Here is a 15,780-nt window from a genome sequence, read left to right as displayed (position 1 = left end):
CCATCTCTGTCTATATATCTGCAGATATATGTGCCGAGAGAAGTAAATAATAATGTAATTTAAAAAATAACAAGTGTGACTAGGACATCATTGGTAAAGGATGTAGATCAAAGCCATGTTTTTTCATGAATCCACCTTCAATTAATTCATGAAATGTTACTAGGATACATAGCTCATCAGTATCACCTCCTTCTTTGAGTAATCCTGGGAATATCTGAAATAGGAGAGCACTGCACCAACAATTTATACTAAGACATTGAATAAATACAAATGTCAATTATGAAATGGGTAAAATATCTAGAGAAACAACAGGAGCCCCTAGGATCTTTAATCTGAAGAACACAGTCTCCTCACTGGTGTTCATTGAAGGGTGTTATGCCTTAACTCTTGGCAAACTCATCACAGCTCTCGAGATGATACAGATTAGCCCTTGATCCTCCTTGGAGCCTTGAAGGCAGCAAGACTTTGGTTCGAATCTTGACACCCTCTTCTTCACTAAGTGACTCTGTTACCTTATTCTTTATTTTGTTATTTAAATTTTAGTTAACATACAGTGCAGAATTGGTTTCTGGAGTAGAAGTCCGTGGTTCATTGCTTACATGCAACACACAGTGATCATCACAACCCCTGCCCTCCTTAATAACCATCACCCATCTAGCCCACCCCCCCACGCCCCCCATCAACCCTCAGTTTGTTCTCTGTCATTAAGAGGCTCTTATGGTTTGTTTCCCTCTCTCCTTTATGAGTGAGATTATATGGTATTTGTCTTTTTCTGACTGACTTAATTCATTTACCGCAATACACTCTAGCTCCAGGCATGTTGTTGAAAATGGCAAGATTCCATTCTTTTTGATGGCTGAGTAATACTCCATTTGAGATACAGATGTAGATATAGACACACACCACATCTTCTTTATCCATTCATCAATCAATGGACATTTGGGCTCTCTCCATAGCTTAGCTATTGTTGATAATGCCACTGTAAACTTAGAGGAACATATGCCCCTTCAAATCTGTATTTTTGTATCCTTTGGGTAAATACCTAGTTGTGGAATTGCTGGGTCATAGAGTAGTTCTATTTTTAACTTTTTAGGGAATTTTCATACTATTCTCCAGAGTGGCCACTCCACTTTGCATTCCTACCAATATTGCAAGAGGGTTCCCCTTTCTCCACATCTTTGCCAACACCTCTTGTTTCTTGTGTCTTAATTTTTGCTATCCTGACAGGTATAAAGTGATATCTCATAGTGGTTTTGATTTGTATTTCTCCAATGATAAGTGATGTGGAGCATCTTTTCATGTGCCTGTTAACCATCTGGATGTCTTCTTTGGAAAAGTGTCTATTCATGTCTTCTTCCCGTTTCTTAACTGGATAATTTGGTTTCTGGGTGTTGAGTTTGGTAAGTTTTTTATAGATTTTGGATACTAATGTTTTGTTTTTAAGATTTTATTTATTTATTTGACAGACAGAGATCACAAGTAGGCAGAGAGGCAGGCAGAGAGAGAGAAGGAAGCAGGCTCCCCGCTGAGCAGAGAGCCCGATGTGGGGCTCGATCAAAGGACCCTGGGATCATGACCCAAGCCAAAGTCAGAGGCTTTAACCCACTGAGCCACCCAGGCGCCCCTTGGATACTAATGTTTGATCAGCTATGTCATTTGCAAATATCTTCTCCCATTCCATAGGCTGCCTTTTAGTTTTCTTGATTGTTTCTTCACTGTGCAGAATCTTTTTACCTTGATGAAGTTCCAATTGTACATTTTTGCTTTTCCCCCCCTTGCTTCCAGTGATGTGTCTAGTAAGAAGTTGCTATGGCCAAAGTCAAAGGGGTTTCTACCTGTGCTATCCTCTAGGATTTTGATGGTTTCCTGTCTCACATTTAGGTCTTTCATCCACTTTGAATTTATATTTCTCTATGGTGTAAGAAAGGGGTCCAAGTTTCACTTTTCTACATGTTGATGTCCAGTTTTCCCAATGACATTTCTTGAAGGGACTGTCTTTTTTCCCTGGAATATTCTTCCCCTGCTTTGTCCAAGATTAGTTGACCATATAGTTGTAGGTCCATTTCTGGGTTCTCTCCTCTGTTCCATTGACCTATCTTTCTGTTTTTGTGCCAGTACTATACTGTCTTGATGACTACAACTTTGTAATATAGTTTGAAATCTGGAATTGTGATGCCTTCAGGTTTTTCTTTTTCACAATTGCTTTGACTATTCAGTCTTTTGTGGTTCCATACAAATTTTAGGAGGGTTTGTTCTAGCTCTGTGAAAAATGCTGGTGATATTTTGGTAGGGATTGCATTAAATGTGTAGATTGCTTTGGATAGCATACACATTTTAATAATGTTTGTTCTTCCAATCCATGAGAATGGAATACTTTTCCACTTTTGTGCATCCTTTATAATTTCTTTCATAAGTGTTGTATAGTTTTCAGAGTACAGCTCTTTTACCTCTTTATTTAGATTTATTCCCAAGTATCTTATGGTTTTGGTGCAAGTGCAAATAGGATCAATTCCTTGATTTCATTTTCTGCTGCTTCATTATTGGTGTGTAGAAATGCAGCAGATTTCTGCACATTGATTTTATATCGTGCAACTTTGCTGAATTCACGAATTAGTTCTGTGAATTTTTTAGTGGAGCCTTTCGGGTTTTCTACATGTAGTATCATGTTGTCTGCGAATAGTGAAAGTTTGACTTCTTTCTTGCTGATTTGGATATCTTTTATTTCCTCTGCTGCCTTGTAATTTTATCTAAATGCCTCTGGTCTCTGAGACATGACAATTATCAACATTGAGTGTTTCCATAGTCCAGTGCTGATCCCCCAAAGCAGCTAGAAAAGCCCCCAATTACCATTTTATTTTCTGTTTCTCTTTCTTTCTCCCTCTTCACTCCCATCTACCTTCTCTCTTCAGTCTTGTATTGATTCTCTTGTTCTCTCCTGCATTTGTCCATATTTATTATGTGCAAGAATTGTGTTTGGTTCTGGGCATGAGAATGGATGAGACATGGTTCCTGTCTCCAGTGATATACTATCGGAACAGGTTGAAATCACGAGAGTAAATACTATGAGAAAGCGGCTAACAAAGGTGTGGAGGATCAAAAGGAAGAGAGTAATTAGTTCTACCTGGGAAGGCGTCTCAGCCTCTGAAACATCAGAGCTGAGCCTGAAGGGTTGGATGGAATTTTAAGAGGTCCAGTAAAGGGCAAGGGTGGTCCAGGCTGCATGATCCACACAGAGTAGTGAAGGCACTTAAGTCAGTGGAAGAATCTGAAGAAAGGTTAAGTGTCTGGGGAATCAAGGACATATGCTATGCAGAATGTTGTAGTAAAAGATGAGTTTAGATACAGATCATGTAGAGATTTGAATGCCAACAATAATTTTTGTCTGTCATCTGGAAATCACTGTGGGGACATTACTATTTTGAAGTTGATGTGGGACATTTATGCTTTGCAGCACTGTTGAATATCATCTTTGTTTCTTATTTTTTAAATAAGGTAAGTTTATTTTAATTATTATCACCACTAAATTAATAACTAAATTTCATTTACATACATATCCATGTATGCCTTTATTTATAAAATGTAAATACAAAATTAAATATATATATATATATATATATATATATATATCTGTGAGTATACATATGTGTAAATAGGTATATGTAAAAATAAATGTAAAATATATATTTACATATATCTCTGTGAGGGCATCTTTATCTGTATTTATACCTATATATGTATAAAGTAAGGCATTGGCTTTTTACTTTTCATATAATATATTAACTTTAAACTGTTGTTTGGCAGTTAATAACATTTTATATATAATATCAGTAAGCCTCAGGGAGTTTAAGTGATTTGCTCAAGATCACATGGCTGGTAGTATCAGATCAAAATAATTTCTCATTTGTATAACCTCCGAGTTCATGTTCTAAAACATATACTCCTCTGCTTTCCGTAACATTGTGCTGAGAAATTTGGGGTGGGGGGAGCAACCTTCAATTCCTTCACAAAAACACATCACATTATCTTTGTTTATATTCTTTGGCAAATTTTAAGCACATAGAATAGTCAGTTCATATTATTTTCAAAATTTAAGAATTGTTATAAACATTTTATGTTTATGTAACATAATTTTTAACATCTGCTTAACATTGTATACCTTCGATCTTTATCACCTTCACCACTAATTTAATATTTCCCAACTGTTGCATATTTCAATTGTTTGACATTTTTTTAAAAAATCACACAAAAAAGTGAATATCTTACTCTAAAAATTTGAGATATCTGGAAAAAGGAAAATTTATAATTTTCTTGGAATAAATTCTTAGTTTTACAAATACCAAATCAAAGTATATAAGTAAGATTTTGATTGCTGATACATTTAACTCAGTAGCTTTACAATTATATTGTAATATTTGACAAAAGCGTGAGGGATATATGAGAAATCTAGTTTTTCTAAATCCAGACCATTCTGTTTATCTATCAACCTATCTATCATCCATCTATCATCATCTCTCCAGCCAACTCAGAAGTTACAGTCACAAAGAAAGGGAAATGCATATTTTTGAAACTTAGGGAGGGTAAAGAGTTTTCTAATGATTCAGTTTGTCCTTTGTGATATATCTGTGCAAGTTTGACATTATTGCAGTTATTATACTGATGCTGTTCTTCAAGGAGAAGATGGGTATGTGTCGATGCATCTCTGATTATATGTCCTTTACCCCTCATTCATGGCAGCATATGGTTAGCAGAAATTGTGACTACAATATTTGGTGCCCAAAAGGAATTTATCCCTGGTGAATTTGTATCACTTAATCTCATCAATGAGAGACCCTTTTCCCGCAGATAGTAAAATGATAATTGCACATTGAACTGGCAAGAGTTTTGGGGAATAACAAAGCTAGTGGTTTCATAACCAGGATAATGTGTTCAACAAGTCTTATTCAAAAGAGGAGTCTAGCACAGCATTTTATATCAACTGCTGTCTTTGAACGGCACAATCTGGGAGACCCACAAAGAGTGAATTACAGTAATCAGGCTTCAAAATGACAAAGGAGTTAATCAGCATCCCCTTGCCTTTCTCGTGAAGCCTCTCAATCTGGTGATATCACAGAAATTATAAAAAGAAGCCTTCGTGATGGATACAAAATGCTTCTCAAATGATAACACCAAAGACAATGGTAAACACCCATACGGGGACACACACACACACACACACACACACACACAAGTCTTAAATTTTGAGATGACTGAAACTGGATTCTCATCAGAAGTCCTCCCTGGATAATGAGACAGAAGGAACAGCTGTTTAGCACTTAGGAAGAACTTAAGGCCAGCCTAGGACTTAAATTTTTCAACCACTGCAACAGGGAAATCTCCATTTGATTGAATAAAGTTAATATAAAAGCATGTCTTTTAAATACAGGTGAAATCGACTCACGGTAGGGTAATGAATGCCATTTTCAGGGCAAGACGATTCCCCCTTTCCCTCCTTAGTTATCCCACCAAGGTTCGCCTCCCATTTCACACCTTCCCACCCCACTCTCCAGTGCCAGGTTCAAAATCCGCATTGAATTAAATTCATTGAATGAGAATGGGTTCTCATTCATTCTCATGAAATTTCTGATGAGAGTAGCTTTTCAAAATGAAAACTCTTCTAAAATCTGATAGTTCACGTTCCCTCTTCTGAATTTACTTCACAGGTCATGCTTTTGAGACTCCAGCAGGACAGGATTTTTGTTTTGTTTTGTTTTTCTTCTCCTCCGAATCTTAGAGGCTCCTATTTTCAAGGAAACAAGTTTGTCCCAAGGATGTTCCATGTTTTTTTTGTTGTTGTTGTTGTTGTTTTTTATCCAAGGGTAACCTCGGTGAAGGGCCCCCATATAAATACTAATATGGTTACTGAGTTGGAATTTTCTAAACATCAAAGACAAAAAAGATGTGATATTTTCAATTGTATCAACTCCAAGTCAGTCCTGATATTACCATGTTTAATTAGCGAAGTTGATTTTCTTTTTTATGAGGCTGTTTATCAAATGCCTACATCAAAGAGTTTTACTCACTGCCCCCAGAAGAAAGCGTTCTGTCATACTGCTTGCCATAAAACTGAAAACTCTAATTTGTTGCCAAGTTGATATAATGGAAGTTTAAACACAATATTTAAGCTTCTAAAAACATTGCTGGGCATTGAAAATGTGTAACTACGAACATGTGGGAAGACGTGAGCATTAATCTTGCTTCACCACTTTGGAGACGAAAGATGGACGCAGTCCTTGTCTTGGGGAGTGGGAAGCTATTTGAAATCAGCACCATCAAAGCTGTTTTAAGGCGGTTTATTTTTAGCAGAAAGGGTGCAGGGATCTCTTATCGACTGTTTTAAAATAAAAGTTGAAAATGGATAAAAATGCTATTTAACTGAGGATTTCTGTAACTTTTTACATAGGTCAAAATTTTTGACTTCACAAATCTGAGAAGAAAAATAACCATATTTTCTGCTTTGTTCGAGGTGATATTTGATACCAAACAATACTTCTTTTTGACGTAAGGCAGTTCTCTCTTTTGTCTATAAAAGAAACAGCCTAAAGCTTGGGAGAACATGTGAGCCAAAGCAAATAATTCGGGTGAGAAGTAGAGGCAACTTTTAAGGCAATTTTCTTATTTTAAGAGTTTATCATCATATTGCAACATCTATGTAGGTGAAATGATCTGCCTTTGCATAGGAATTTTTAAAAAAAGATTTTAGTGACATGTGTACAAATGACCCAGTACGAGGAGAAAAATGGGAGGGCCAAGGGCACTTGGGGTTTTCCTAGCATGCTTTTATGGCTACAAGGTAACAGGAAAAATGTTCCAGAAATTCTGTCTTGAATTTTCTAATGAGTCATTGCTAGTTGTGAGGTTGAGACTAGAGGCAGCTCAGAAAGCAAGAGCTGTTTATTATACAGTTTGTACCAAAACCAATGAAGTATGCTGCATGCCCTCAAGAAAACTTGGAGAGACTCCTTGCCTGCCTTAGAAATCAGAAAACCCACTCTTAGTGTTCTCTAAGAAAAGAGAAAGTGTGAAGACTTCCATGTGCAGCTTTCCAGCTGGGTTCTCTTGAGCAATCTCACTTAACTGGATAGCTATTATTCTCTCTTCTCTGAAGGGGAAGCGAATACCTGCCCGGCCATGTCAAGGGGCGATGTGTTATTACACTGAAGTACTTTTGAACGGTAGATATCTGTGAAGAATGACATGCTGGAGAAACATGGTTGACCCTTGGATAATGAACCAGTATCCTAACCATATTTTTTAGGGTCTTGGCAGGAACAGGGTGATTAAGGATAATTTAATGAAGTAACTGTTGACAAAAGCTTGGCCAGGTTAAGGGAGACCATCAAGGGATAGTGAAATACCCCAAGGCTAGCCAGCAGAAGTGCCATCATCACCCCTAGGCCTGAGACAACAAGGGATTGGGGCAGCTATTGGACACTAGAGTTTTGCTCTAACAGTGTCTGAAGATAATAACCATAGACTGGCCCAACGTATGATTGGAGTATTTGGAGAGTCTGGAACTTCAGCAGCTACATCCTCGCAGTCTCCTAGGGTAATGTATGTTGGTTGAGTCTAGTGTAGAGTCAGAAAGTAAGAAAGTCCTTGGGTGCCTAGGGGGTTCAGTCGGTTGAATATCCAACTCTTGATTTTGGCTCAGGTCATGATCTTGGGGTCATGAGATCAGGCCCTGCATCAGACCCCCCATTCAGTTGGGGAGTCTGCTTGGGATTCTCTCTGTCCCTCTACTCCAACTCCCACTTGTGCTGTTTCCCTCTCTCCCTTTCTTTAATGAGTGAATCTTAAATAAATCTCTAATGAATGAATCTCTAGTGAATGAAAGAAAAGAAAAAGAGAAAGAAAGGAAGAAAGAAAGAGTTCATGGAGGCAATCTATAAAGGTCACTCTTCCATGCCAAGAGTAGGTGGAAAATGCAGGAAACTGGATCTGGCGGGAGCGGGACGGCAAGAGGAGAATGTTTAGCATCCAGATAAGCATTAAATAAATTCTGATTGCATATTTGGTAGTATGAATACCGTATACCTTGATGGTGGAAAGCATAAATGTTTTTGTAATGGGTGGAGACCCATGGAGCTCTGCTTGTCCCATTTAAGCAAGTCCTTCCACCATAATGCGTCTCTAATATTTTGATATAACTCATAGACATTAAACCTAAGTATGTTATTATAACTGATCCTCAAAACTATTTTAATTCCAAGTGGTTTGAAAGACATCACATGGTTTTATTTTTTTTTTTAATTTGGTCTCTCACAATATATTTTTTAAATGATAGGAATAATACATAGCACACTTCTCTGGGTCTAAGGAAATTGTAAAAATTCTTCTTCTGAAGTAACCTCAAAGGACTCATGTGTAGACTTCAACCCATCTGTTCATTTTGGGGAAAAAAAAAAAAAAACAAAACCAAAAATGCTGTCTTCCTTGGGGAATTATATCAGTTTCCTCTGATTATTAAATGTTGTGTGCCAAATTCCAAAGTCCAGTGGATGGCTTAGTTCAGGATGACCTTCGAATGTGATGGTACCTAAACTTTACATTTGTGTAACTATGATGGGAATAAAACAATTTTCTAATCCTTTCTACTGGAATTGGGCCCGTATTGGAGATATGCTGAGTTAAGGAGTATATAACCATGGCAGAATAGCCAGATGGGCAGCTCATTGTGCTGGTGGTGAGGTTTTGTTGTTATTGTTGTCGTTTTTTGTTCACGTTTGTTTTCTCACATAGTAACCTAAGTTTGCATGATTGTTATATTTCTGTTCTTCTCTTCTTTCTGTTTTTGTTTATCTCTAAGTATGGTCTATTGAGTCGCATTTTGATATGATCAGATCTTGAACCAAGCCATTATATTGCAAGATATTATTAAGTTGCAATCAATATTCCCAAATAAGTAAGGTGATTTAATCAGGGCTCCCTGAATGTGAACCTCAGATATAAAAGGGATGTCAAGGTGTAATAAAGTAGATTGGAACTAGCAGTTCTTCCCAAAGCCTATACCCTCTCTGGGTGGATTAGGTTTCCCTGGGCACTCTTGTGCCTCACCTGCTACTTGAATCATTCAGGGGTTTCAACTCCTTGCACACCTTTTACGGACAGATGATTTAATTAGAGCTTAGGAGTCCAAAGGAAAAAACCAACAAACCATGATTATAATTTCAGAAATGGCCAAGAGAGTGGCTCATCCTCAATTTGAATTGAATTGAATTGAATTGAATTGAATTGAATTGAACCTGGGGTTATTACGAGGGGAGAATTCTCTAGTCCAGACAGTTTTCTTTAACTTGGGCCAAAGGTCTAACCCTCATCCATTCAATAGGAAAGTTCGGGGCTAGTCACAATAATTTCTGTTAGGGGATGTTAGCAATATAGTGGTGGGAGGTATGTTTTCTGAGAGAGGGTTAAGTGAAACTGCAGGACACAGAAAAAATACAGTACAATCATCGTAAGAGATCTAGTCATTCTTTAAAATGGGAAAAATTGAAATAATTGCAACATCTGTTGATATGGGAAAGTTTAAGTTACTGATAGTGTATTCATAAATGAAGAATTATGCAGCTATGAGAAGTAATGAGTTGGATGTCTATATGCTAACAACAACAACAACAACGAAAAGATCTCAAAGTTAACCACTCTGTGATAAAAGAAAGTCCCAGAAAAGTGCCTACTGTATCATGGCCACATTTGTGGTTTAATGTTCATACACATATACGTATATTCGTATGCATAGACATATAACAGCTTTGAAAATGTACCCATCCAAATGTTAGCAATATTTATCTATAGATAGGAGAGTAGGGAGAGGGCTAAATAAAGATTTTTAAAATAACTTCAGAAGTATCTACACATATTTTGAATCTTTAAGAAGAATATTAAATTACTGGTGAAATACATAAAAGAAGCAGATGGATGAAACCCTGAAAATATATCAAAAGAAAAACATGAACATTTTAGCACTGATGATATTATGTTATTTTGTACTATTTTGTACCTCCTTTCTCTCTGTCTTTTCATTTTTTTTCTAAATTTTTGTACAATAGAGAAAATGTAACAATTAAAATATAAATGTGGTTGAATAGTACGTTAGGATTTAGACACTTGCCTGTATTAATTCTGATTGGTGTTTTATTCATTTGTGTTGATCCTAATAATGTATTTATTTCTTTCATCTCTCTGATATATTTGTGAGCTTCAGAATAATTTATCTTTGACCTCAGAGCCTTCAAGCTATTTATGTATTTACTCCTCTTGTAGGGGAATTGGAGTCTGTGATAAATTGTAAGATTCTTTCACTTGCAGGGGTTTCCTGGGTAGATGAGGCTATGTTATGATTTATACTTTAATTTGGTAGGCAAGAGTATGCCATTCAGTTTACTTTCTAATATATATCTTTGCAAGTTCTCTCTCTTTTTTTGATACACTCTAAAATGTAGTTTTGCAAGTTAGCCACTAATGTCTGTGACTAAAATCTTTCTCAGTGTTGGCATCACAGATACACAGCAGTTAAAAGGCAAAAGAGGGGCCAGCCTGGGTGGCTCAGTGGGTTAAAGCCTCTGCCTTCGGCTCAGGTCATGATCCAGGGTCCTGGGATCGAGCCTCACATCGGGCTCTCTGCTCCACGGAGAGCTTGCTTCCTCCTCTTTCTCTCTGCCTGCCTCCCTGCCTCCTTGTGATCTCTCTCTCTATCAAATAAATAAATAAAATCTAAAAAAAAAAAAAAAAAGGCAAAAGAAAACAGAAAATTATCTGAGTGGGGACTTGATGTGTGCACCTGGGTATGTTTGTGTGTGTCTGAGAGAGTTGTGTGTGTGAGAGAGTTGTCACATTCAATTTGAAGGAACCGTCTGTCTGAAAGTCATTCTACCATTTTTTCTCCCTCAGCAATTATAAAAACTGCCCTTCCCAACATGGACAGAGAAGCCAAGGAAGAATACCTGGTTGTTATCCAAGCCAAAGATATGGGTGGACACTCCGGTGGCCTGTCTGGAACCACAACACTTACGGTGACCCTTACTGACGTTAATGACAATCCTCCAAAATTTGCCCAAAGTAAGTGAGTTTCCTGCACTGGGTGAAAATCTCCAAGTATGTTGTGTTTTCATTTGAACTTGTGGCCTGATTTTCAGCAACATTCAAAAAACTGATAGGAATCATTGAATGCTGATTATATGCAAGGTATGCCAATTTATTATTTATATATGTAAATGTGAATATATAAATATGTAAATATATAAAAATATATATTTATAAATTATATATATATATATATATATATATATATATATATGAATGATAAACCAACTCTCCTGCTATTTTGGTACTAAATGGAACTCCATTTTACAGATTTCAAAGAAGTTGAAAAAAATTTCCAAATATTAAATGTGTAGTAAATAGTGGAGCTAAGTGAACCAGGGTGTCTGACTTCAGGATGTTTGCTTAGTTCTCTCTTTCATGGTACCTCCCACTAAGAACTTGAGAGAATGATTAAAATGTACCTCAGACAGTGCGCTATCGATAATCCCACTTTGTTGGATAAAAGAAGCTCATCTCCGTAGTGCTTGAAGGGGGAAAAGCAGATATGCAATATACTTGCTGCACAAATAAGCCCTCCTCCTTCTTGTGACTTCCTGTAGTTCCTCCCACAGACGTCAGTGGTCACCGACCCTGCTCTTCCCTACTAAAGCCATGCTCTGCCTCAGAAGTATGTCAGCAAAATTTTAGGCAGCCACCATCCATGAATCAGGGAGATAATCATTATTTTCTAACTTTTCCAGCTTGTGAGCACTTACCCAAATAATCCGACATAGATGCCTTGGGAAGGCCTTTTTGACATGGAGACTCTTGAGAGATGAATGATGACTAGGAATTAGCTAGAACAAAGCGAAACCGGGGGACGGGGCGGTGGACATTGTAACTGGAGGAAGAGGTCATCCAGAACCCCATGAAAGAGGGGTGTATGACCCTGGATGAGAATTAAAAGAATCTCACTCCCATTGAAGTCTAGAGCATCTGGAGAGTTAGGTTGGGGGAGTTAGCCGTACTTGGATTTGGTACCATTTTAAGTACCATGATCTTTTTTTTACCCCTTAAGATCAGTGGGAAGCCATTAAAAGGTTTTGCATTGTAGGTTAAGTAATAAAATTGGATTTCAAGGAAATCAGAGAAAATGAAATCTTGCGACTGTCTTCCAAGTGTTCTCCGCACTGCAGCCGCTTAAATGGTGTTTGTAAACATTCATGTAAAAAGTGAAAGCCAGGCTGGCAAGCAAGGGTGATCTCAATGGAACTGGAGGAAGTGTGTAGGTGTGACAGATCCTTAAGGGTTAATGATAACAAAAGTCTAAGGATACATTGCATTTTCAGTCACATTGCTGCCATGAGCGATTACATGCCTGCTGATGCTTTTTGTTCAGATAGGGAATACCATAGGAGAACTTGTTTGTTTGTTTTTTTTTTTTAAAGATTTTATTTATTTGACAGAGAGATCACAAGTAGAGAGAGAGAGAGAGAGAGAGAGAGAGAGAGGAGGAAGCAGGCTCCCCTGCCTAGCAGAGAGCCCGATGCGGGATTCGATCCCAGGACCCTGAGATCATGACCTGAGCTAAAGGCAGAGGCTTAACCCACTGAGCCACCCAGGCAGCCCGAGAACTTGTTTTTGAAGAGAGAAGAGTAGGGAGAGAAAGGGAGAAGGAGAAGGAGAGAGACACATGTGGGGCTTGAAAATGACACATTTGAAGTATCTTCGAGAATTTATCTGCAGAACGAAATTCCAGGGTAGAAAGATCAGAAGGGATTCATTTTCATTAGTAATTTTAGAATTTTCACTTCTGGCCATGCATAAATCAGATAACAAGGCCACCCTTTTTAACCACATTGTTGAAATGGAGAGTACTATGTCTCCCATCCTTTCCCTGGTTCTTTGATTTGCTTTTCAGCGGCCATTATAGTTAAGGCTGTAATATGCAACTCTTCTTTCTCCAAAAATGATTGTTTCAATTCAGCGGTGGCAGGGGAGTTTCATTAGCTAGTGTTCCCTTTCTTAGGGGTAAAAACTATTAACGATGATCACACTGATAGAGATGATGAGTGAGCAGAATAGGAATGGATCAACGTTTCATTTGCTTGGCTTCCCAAGGCTCCTTGATGTAGGACCAGCAACCAGGTGAAGCCCGTTGCTGACTTATTTACTTAATAAACATACCTAGAGGGACCATCGAAAACCTTACCTGGTATATAACGTTTGAAGAAAATAGAATCATTATACTGATTCTTAGAGAATTGGGAGACTCGTATTTGACGTGTAGATTTTCAGGGCGACCTTACGGTGAAACTATTTGGAAAACATTTTCGTTCCCCAGTCCCATGATTTCATGATTCTAAGAGACATTTTTATTTCATCATTCAATAAAAGTGTGTTACTGCTGAGGAAAACCTTACCCATCCTCTGAAATAATCTGGTTAGATCGGGTAAAATGAGACTTTGTTTGTCCAAGGGACTCAGTGATTGAGTTCTGACTAGAATTAGGTAATGTTCTCCAGATTTAATTTTTCCTTTTGGTTTATAGCTTATCGAATATTTATCTTTTTCCTCCTTGTTTTGGTTGCAATGGGACTAAAACTTCCTGGTTGTCTTGAGTTTTGGTTCCCCAGAAACAGGCACTGAGACAAGAATTTGATTATTAAGTAGTTTATCTTGGAGATGATCCCAGGAATCACCAGTAGGAGAGTGAGGATGTGTGAGAGAGGATAGAGAGCCAATAAGTACATTATCAAGCCAGCTATGACTGTGCGGGTCTGGAGCTTTATCCAGGAAGCTCTGAAACACTGAAAATAAACAAAGTAGAAGAAATAGCTTGATGTTACCCTACCTACCAGAGAGGGGAGGAGCCTGGGATTTTATATCATAAGTGGTGTGAGTCTTTGAGGGCCGCTTCCGTGAGGGCATTAATTTTCTGGTAGTTCTGGCCTGACAGGCAGTGGGTAAAATGGGTTCTGAAGGCCAGAGAAAAGCCTCAGGCAAAGAAATGCGGGAGCTGGAAGTTAGATGTAAGGCAAGTGTGTACGAAAGTGGTAATGACCAGGGGTTATGGTTGCTTCCCTCCGCCAATGAAATGAGTGACACCAATACACACACGAAAGCGATTTGAGTAAAGATCGGACGATTACCACTAATTAGACACATTTTACTGGCCCCGTGGGAGAATAAACGTACACTGTAATTGTATTTTGCCTAGAGAGTTTTGGAGGTAAGGATTTCTGGTCTTCAGAGCAATGAGGACTTTAGTAACAGGAGGGCTGTTTTATGTGTCTGAACAGCTTGCTGCCGGGCACAGCAGAAGTTTAGTAATTGGATTTTATCAAAAATGGGCTACAAGTCTGTAAATAGAAAGGTGACTTCAAAAGTGACTTTCAGTGTGTTACACATTGCATCTTTCTGTGCTGAAATTAGCTTCATATTTTATGTTGGGCAACAATGAGTATACCCACGGGCAGCCAGTGTGATTATACAGCAAATTGGAAAGAATATTGACGTAGACTCACTAATATCCTGATATAACTCTGCTCTAAATATACATTTGGTAAACATATGGTTGAGTAAGTTTCATATCTCAGAAGAGTCTCGAAAAGAGATCACTTCTTCTTCTGGGATCTCTTTGTCTCTGACTCATGGAAAGGATTGTGCATTTTGCAGCAAAAGGGATACTTTTGTCTTCCATCACTGTGTTCCTAATTTCAGAACAAAGAAAGTACCCAATAAATATTTGCTAAATGGGTTAGGTTACTAAATGAATGGAATTAGTGCCATGCTCAGTGTTTCTCTCTTTTTTCTAAGGTCTGTATCACTTCTCAGTACCAGAAGATGTGGTTCTTGGCACTGCCATAGGGAGGGTGAAGGCCAATGATCAGGATATTGGTGAAAATGCGCAGTCATCCTATGACATCATCGATGGAGACGGAACAGCACTCTTTGAAATCACTTCTGATGCCCAGGCCCAGGATGGCATTATAAGACTAAGAAAGGTAAGCTAAGGGTTTGTTCATCTTCCAGATACCTCTTTGAAACTTGAGTTTTGAAGTTTATAGGAGTTGGGTGGACCTCTTTAGCTGTGAAAAAGTAGAGCCCTTTTTGTACCTCATACCCTCGGCCCCACTTCCTGTTTCAGCTAAAGCCATGCCAGCCAGTCACCATGGTGTAGGGAGCTTCGTGTATCCCCCATCATATCTCTCTCATCGATGCCCCAGTGTTCTTCCCTAAGCTGAAGGAATTTGCTCAGTTCCTTTCTAGAGCACTCCAGTCACAAAAGGGAAGTCAACACTCAGAAGGTAAACCTCAAGCCATGAAGGACGTAGATTGGTAGGCACTTCTCATTCTTTTTTTTTTTTTTTTTAAGATTTTATTTATTTATTTGAGAGAGAGAGAGAAAGTGAGCAAGAGAGACAGAGAGCACAAGCAGTGGGGAGGGGCAGAGGGAGTGGGAGAGGCAGACTCCCCATTGAGTAGAGAGCCTGATGTGGGGCTCGATCCCAGGACCCTGAGATCATGACCTGAGGTGAAGGCAGACGCTTTACCAACTGAGCCACCCCAGTGCCCAGCAGTTCTTATTCTTTGGAGACATTATTCTGAGGCATATTTTCTATGGTTCTTAAGAGGATTCCCAGTAGGAAGAAGATTCAATTGGCCACAGAGGTGGTAAATTCAGTGGCTTTTAATCCTTCTCTGTAGAGCTCTCTC

General features: G+C 38.3%; 1 protein-coding gene across 1 annotated transcript in view; it reads left to right on the top strand.

Moving 5' to 3' along the window:
- LOC111157364 (cadherin 8) overlaps window positions 1-15,780 on the top strand; it is a 448,629-nt gene that overhangs the window by 203,701 nt on the left and 229,148 nt on the right. The window contains exons 5-6 of the mRNA XM_022518712.1: window positions 10,930-11,097; window positions 14,881-15,068. Coding sequence (XP_022374420.1) covers window positions 10,930-11,097; window positions 14,881-15,068 — 356 coding nt within the window. The remainder of the gene's footprint in view (window positions 1-10,929; window positions 11,098-14,880; window positions 15,069-15,780) is intronic.

This window comes from Enhydra lutris, unplaced genomic scaffold, assembly GCF_002288905.1.
Source record: "Enhydra lutris kenyoni isolate GAN:26980312 unplaced genomic scaffold, ASM228890v2 scaffoldscaffold54, whole genome shotgun sequence".
NCBI lineage: Eukaryota > Metazoa > Chordata > Mammalia > Carnivora > Mustelidae > Enhydra > Enhydra lutris.
The sequence above is the reverse complement of the archived record's forward strand: the minus strand, read 5'-3'. Positions and strand labels throughout refer to the sequence as shown.